General features: G+C 42.2%; 1 protein-coding gene across 1 annotated transcript; it reads left to right on the top strand.

Annotated features, from left to right (window-relative positions):
• Positions 1-1,209: 1,209 nt before the first annotated feature.
• Positions 1,210-2,910, top strand: LOC121532595 (E3 ubiquitin-protein ligase TRIM39-like). The gene has a single exon (XM_041838392.2). It carries the CDS (start codon positions 1,210-1,212, stop codon positions 2,908-2,910), a length of 1,701 nt encoding a protein of 566 aa, XP_041694326.2.
• The last annotated feature ends 4,303 nt before the right edge of the window (positions 2,911-7,213 follow it).

Genomic DNA, 7,213 nt, shown 5'->3' with positions numbered 1-7,213 from the left:
CAGGTGTGCAAAGCTCTTATTGACGTACCTAGAAAGACTCAGCTGTAATCGCTGCCAAAGGTGATTCTAACATGTATTGAATACTTACAGTGGTAAGTATTTGATACACTGCCAATTTTGCAGGTTTTCCTACTTACAAAGCATGTAGAGGTCTGTCATTTTTATCATAGTTACACTTCAACTAAAATCTGTGCGCTGCAGGATTTTAATCCATGACGGCGTAGTGTGTTACTAATGGTTTTCTTTGAGACTGTGGTCCCAGCTCTCTTCAGGTCATTGACCAGGTCCTGCCGTGTAGTTCTGGGCTTATCCCTCACCTTCCTCATGATCATTGATGCCCCACGAGGTGAGATCTTGCATGGAGCCCCAGACTGAGGGTGATTGACCGTCATCTTGAACTTCTTCCATTTTCTAATAATTGCGCCAACAGTTGTTGCCTTCTCACCAAGCTGCTTGCCTATTGTCCTGTAGCCCATCCCAGCCTTGTGCAAGTCTACAGTTTTATCCCTGATGTCCTTACACAGCTCTCTGGTCTTGGCCATTGTGGAGAGGTTGGAGTCTGTTTGATTGGGTGTGTGGACAGGTGTCTTTTATACAGGTAACGAGTTCAAACAGGTGCAGTTAATACAGGTAATGAGTGGAGAACAGGAGGGCTTCTTAATTAAAAACTAACAGGTCTGTGAGAGCCGGAATTCTTACTGGTTGGTAGGTGATCAAATACTTATGTCATGCAATAAAATGCAAATGAATTACTTAAAAATCATACAATGTGATTTTCTGGATTTTTGTTTTAGATTCCGTCTCTCACAGTTGAAGTGTACCTATGATAAAAATGACAGACCTCTACATGCTTTCAATGTAGGAAAACCTGCAAAATCGGCAGTGTATCAAATACTTGTTCTCCCCACTGTATGTACATTAGATAATTCGTATTTCATTTTCAATAAATGTGCTAACATTTCTAAAAACATGTTTTCACTTTGTCATTATGGGGTATTGTGTGTAGATGGGTAAAAAATTAATATTTAATCCATTTTGAAGTCAGGCTGTAACACAACAATATGTGGAATAAGTCAAGAGGTATGAATGCTTTCTGAAGGCACTGTATGTTGAGTAAGCAAAGCTATCAAAAGCTGACTCATTCCAATAACTGATTTAGCCTATGGTTTGGGGGTTATTTATGGTTTATGTTCATTATGTCTTCCAGATATGGCATCCCCCTGCAGTCTCCTGTCTGAAGAGCAGTTCCAGTGCTCTATCTGTCTGGATGTGTTCACTGACCCAGTCTCCATCCCGTGTGGACACAACTTCTGCAAGGCCTGTATCAAAAGATACTGGGATAGCACAGACCTGTGCCAATGTCCCCTGTGTATGAAGATATTCCACAGAAGACCTGAACCGGATGTCAACAGAACACTCAGAGGAGTTGCAGAATATTTTAAGGGATTGAGAGTGAGAGACAGAGAGGATTCCTCTGCAGAGCCTGGAGAAGTGGTCTGTGATGTCTGCACTGGCAGGAAGCGCCAGGCTCTGAAGTCCTGCCTGATTTGTCTGACCTCGTACTGTGACATTCATCTGGAGCCTCATCAGATAGCCCCAGCCCTGAAGAGACACCAACTGATCGACCCTGTAAAGAACCTTGAAGACAGGATTTGTAAGAAGCACAACAAACTCCTCGAGCTGTTCTGTAGGATTGACCAGACATCTGTGTGTCAGTTCTGCTCTGAGACTGACCACAAAGCTCACAACACCGTATCACTAGAAGAAGAATGTGACCAAAGGAAGGCTCAGCTTGGGAAGACAGAGGCAAAAGTGAAACAGATGATTCAGGAGCGACTGCAGAAGGTTAAGGAGATCAAACACTCAGTAGAGCTCAGCAAGAGACACACTGAGAGGGAGATGTCTGACAAAGTGCAGATCTTTACCGCTCTAGTTCACGCCTTTGAGAAATGTAAGGCTGAGCTCATTGGTGTGGTTGAGCCGATGCAAGAAGCTGCAGAGAGGTGGGCTGAAGGTCTCATCAAAGAACTGGAGCAAGAAATCACTGAGCTGAAGAGGATAAGCTCTGAGCTCGGGCAGCTCCTACACACCGAGGACCACCAACTCCTCCAGAGCTCCCCATCCTGGTGTCTCCCAGTAAAGACCAAGGACTGGTCTGAGATCAGTGTTCAAAGCCACCTGCCATTGGGGTACATGAAGAGAGCAGTGTCTCACCTGGAGGACAAACTGATAAGATTTCATAATGAGATGGAGAATGAGCTGAAGAAGTTGAGTGAAGCTGAGATGAAGATTATTCAGCAGTATGCTGTGGATGTGACTCTGGACCCTAACACAGCATATCCTGAACTAATCCTGTCCGTGGATGGGAAACAAGTGAGGTATGGGGACCAATCACAGAATCTCTCTAAGAACCCAAAGAGGTTTACTTATATATACAGCGTCCTGGGAAAGGAGGGTTTCTCCTCAGGGAAATCTTACTATGAGGTACAGGTGAAGGGGAAGACTGAATGGGATTTAGGAGTGGCCACTGAGTCGATCAATAGGCAGGGGTGGTCACCACTGAGCCCTGAGGATGGACTCTGGACTTTTGGCCTGGGTACAGATAATGACTATGAGCCTAATGACCCCAAAGTACACCACCACCTGAAAAAGACGCCTCAGAAGGTGGGGGTGTTTGTAGATTATGAGGAGGGTCGGGTCTCCATTTATGATGTGGATGTCACTGCCAGATCTCACATCTGCTCTTTCACTGGCTACAAATTCACTGAGAAACTCTATCCATACTTCCACTGTGGGTATCCTGATGGTAAAAGAAACATAGCCCCGCTGGTCATCTCTCCTGTCAGTGTGGTAGAAATATTTAACTCAAAAGCATCTCTCAAAAAACCAGAGCTTGTGAATTCAGAATAGACTTTATTAAAGCATAACAAAGCCGAGCTGGTCCATGGATCAACTGCTTGCCCTGATCCGGAGCTCTCCTTTTATACAGACACAAATGCATAGTAATACTGATACAACATACACAGTTACTCCATTATATGTCCATGATTAACATCCTTCGGTGTCACATGTTATTTACTTACAAGGGCTACGTGCGCTTCTCTAAATGGGCCTCTGTCTCTTGTCTCATTATATTGGTGACGTGACTCAAGAAATTATATACATACGTATGTTTAAAAACAATCAAACTCTGTGTTGACTATATTCACTATCCAGGCATGCATCTGGAGTACAAAATATAAATCATGTTCATTCTGTTTTACCCTTATCATTTCATAACACATTATAAAACACATAAATTAATACTTAAACATGGTTTACACATGTCATGTCCATAACATACATTTAAGCCTTTCCCAACAGCCATCCTCCAAGGACCCTGAGCCACTATGGTTTTTCCTTGTGGCTATGTGTGTCAGGTCATAAGCACAAACAAGTGATAACACTAGTTACATTGTTACTCCAATCTCCACAACGAGAAGTTTTATCTCCGTCACGTCATTGACATACCCAGACCAGCTGCAGGGAGTTAAGAGGGAACCATCCATTATCAGAAGCACAGTGTTTGCACTAAAGAAATGTCTCTGCTCTTTTTTAACCCTTTACTTGGTTCTTAATCCATAAGCATTTAAGGCATATAGGCGTTTCATTCTACAACATATGTACTAGAAAATCATCCATATATTCCCCCCTTTGGGACTTCCCAACCAAAAAAACAAAAGTTAACATAAAATGAGTGTAAGCATGTGCATATACTTATTATTAGCCTTGCCATCTGTGGTTATATTTTATAAGAATATATATTCAGACCAATGTATCATCCTCATAGTCTGACCCATCACGATGAGGACGAGGAGCCCAGTCAGGTACTGGGTACAAATCCGGAAGGTTTCCCTCAAAGCTAACCTCCAATTGTTGCTGTTGAGCTTTGTAACCATGACAGGCCCATCCACCCCCAGGGACAACACCATACAGACATTCAGGATTCCCAAATGGGCAGTCCATTGGTCCTCCTTTAATATTACAGGGCTTTCCATATTAATGAACATACTGTCCTGGAGCTCCCTGAACAGGGTGTATTTATTTGGGTGAATGATTAACAATTGTCTGTACAGTCATTTGCTTTACTGTGGTTTGGATCAAGAGTGATTTTAACAAAGGCAGTACACAAAAAAAAGACCATTCCAATTACTACAAGTGCTATGCCTATCACGATTGCCATTTTTGTAAACATTGCTCCCGACTTTCCCAAAGTTAAGTCCATCCAATCCCAAGTGTGAGCGTCATGCCCAGCATTGTCCTTAACTTATTTTTGTATTCTTTTGAGTTTAGTCATTGCTTCAGTGAATGAACCATCTGGAGCAGTATTATTGGGAATGAAGGTACAACATTCATCCCCAAACATAACACAAACTCCACCTTTTTCTGCCAAGAGCCAGTTTAAAGCCTGCCTATTCTGCCATGTCATTCTACTTGTAGCCTGTGTGGTGAATTATTATTAATGTAGAGTTTAATGTAGAGTTTAATGGACTATGAGGTAGAACTGGGTTAATCAATAGCATAGAGTTAGATTTCTTTGTTACTGGGCCAGGAATTGAATTGGGTCATTTCACTGTGTGTGTGGGGTTTGTGTATGTTTCAAGGATTTAGGGCCTTGTCATGTTTAAACTAAACATGAGTGTGTGTGCAAGACAGGGGAGTGAGTGATTGGTTGGAGTACTATGTGCATAATAAAAGTCGAGTTTAGCCGCCCTCAGAGACAAAGGAAGTGGGCGGAGCAATAAAAGAGCGGGGAAACTGAAGAGGGGACTATATAAAATGGAGGGAGAGAGTAAGGGGGGTTCCAATCTGCAGATTGACCTGGCTTTGTTGAATTAAAAATAAAGTCATTCTTGATGCAACAAAAACTCTGTAAGACCTTTGATTTTTAATAAAGTATAGTGGTTATTTTCCACAACACCTGTACTTGCTCTCCCTGAGCTGTTAATGCAGAGTCTGTGTAATTAATAAACCTTTGTTGATTATAGTAAATATCATTGATCCATTCTAGGTTTTTGTTAGGTGATATCCAGACAAATATTGATTCAAATCCTGCTTTAATTTAATCTCTTGCCTTATATTCATTTGGAATTCCTCTAGGCTGACCTATTGAATCCAAATATACATTGGGGTCATGTTCATGCGCTCTTTTTACCCATTTATTATTATTCTGTGCGTCCTGATTTGTTGTTTTTACTAACTCCCATTCTGATATAACTACTTCCTGAAGCATTTGTACTCTAGCACGTTCCCATCCATCCTCTAGGCAAAGTGGCTCTAATTCTTTGTTCTCCACATACCCAAAATAAATCTGCCACTGCCACCGATTGCTCCTCATAAGGAGAGATCAGTGGCAGTGATAGTGTCTGCTTCTCGCATTCCCCAGGGTCACCAGGCCCTCCATTAGTAACTATCACCCATCTGCTAAATCTATCTACGATCACTAGCATGTATCTTTTGCCATTCACCTTTTTTATCATATCTACATAGTCCATGACTAGGTGTCGAAATGGTCCTTCTGGGACTGGTATGTGACCTACAGGCGTAGTTATTTCTTTTTGTACATTGTTTTGTGCACATACCTCACATTTTGTTAATACCTCATCTACCGTTGCCTGCAGATATCGTGACCAATATTCCAGTTTTTTAATTTTCCTTTTCACTTCCCCCCTTGCGCAATGGTCAAAACCATGCGCATCAGTTATCAGTAGATTGAGCAACATAGTGGGTGCTACTATGGTTCCTTCATGAGACCTCCATAATCCTGTCACATCTTTGGTGGCCCCTCTTTGGTGCCACATTGTTTGTTCATAAGGTCCTGCCCTTTCCTGCATCCTAATTATGTCATCTGATTGCGGTATGGATTCAATAATGACCATTGGTGCCGTTAACACTGGGATGGTGCATTTAGATGCCTTCTTGGCAGCTTCATCAGCCGCATTGTTTCCTTTGATTATAAGTCAATTTCCTTTCTTATGCGCCTGTCACTTTATTATCGCCAATTTTGTGGGGTACATTAACGCCGTCATTAATTTTACAATCTGCTCGTGGTATTGTATGGGTGTACCATTAATTTTCCTAAACCCTCGTTGTTTCCAGACTGCCACAAATAAATGACATACCCCATGAGCATATGCTGAATCAGTATAGATGTTAACTGTCTTTCTTTTTCCTAGGATACAGGCCGCGGTGAGTGCTTTTAGTTTGGCTAACTGGGCTGAGCATGGCTGTGGACATTATTCTGCTATCACTTCTTTAAACTCCTTTCCTTGTTTTTGTACTACTGCATGATTTCCCATATGATCTTTATAACAGGACCCATCTACAAAATATTATTCTATGTACTCTTCCCCCACATTAAGCAACAGGGTTGACTCTAGGTCTGGTCGAAGTCTGGTAAACGTCAAGGAGTCTGCTACACAATCATGTGCCTGTCCCTCAAATTCCAAAGGAATTCTACTGCACCGTTTAATGGATAACATCTGGATAGGTCAGTAGAGTCATGCATTCTAAAGTTCTGGCATTGGTAAGAACAAGCTTTCCTTTCTCTATCAGTTCCACTATTTTATGGTGTGTGTGTATTGTTACTGGATATCCCATGGTGATGGTGGATGCCTTGTCATATGCATATTGTAACGCAGCTAAGCCTTGATAGCATGGTGGGTATCCCTGGGCAACAGAGTCCAATTTAGTACTATAATACGCAATGGGCTGTTTTCATCTTCCACTGCATGTTTCTTGCATAAGTGCCGCCGTCGCATACCTATCACATCTGTTTGCCACATACAACAAGAATGGTTTTGTATAATCTGGGGCTGCTAGAGCCAGAGCGGATTGCATCTCTTTTTTCATTGTTTCAAATGCAATTAGGGCATCACTGTTCCATTCAAGACTTGCTCTAAGGTCTAGCTGTCTTACTTCTTTCATGATTTCTCGCAGAGGAGCTGTTTTAACCGCATACTCCTCTATCCAGTCTGAGCTGAATCCAGTCATCCCTAAGAACGTCATCATCTGAGCAACTGTTTGAGGAAGCGGCGCTTTGCTAATTCCATCTAGTTGTCCTGGTGCTATTGCCTTTGTTCCATGCGCAATTGTTCGTCCTAGGTATTCAACTTGGGATTGGCGATACTGAAGTTTTGTTTTTGACACCTTGTATTGAGCCTTTCAAGGGGGC

The sequence above is a fragment of the Coregonus clupeaformis genome, chromosome 20, assembly GCF_020615455.1.
Source record: "Coregonus clupeaformis isolate EN_2021a chromosome 20, ASM2061545v1, whole genome shotgun sequence".
In the NCBI taxonomy this organism is placed as follows: domain Eukaryota; kingdom Metazoa; phylum Chordata; class Actinopteri; order Salmoniformes; family Salmonidae; genus Coregonus; species Coregonus clupeaformis.
This window is presented reverse-complemented; position numbering and strand designations above follow the sequence as displayed.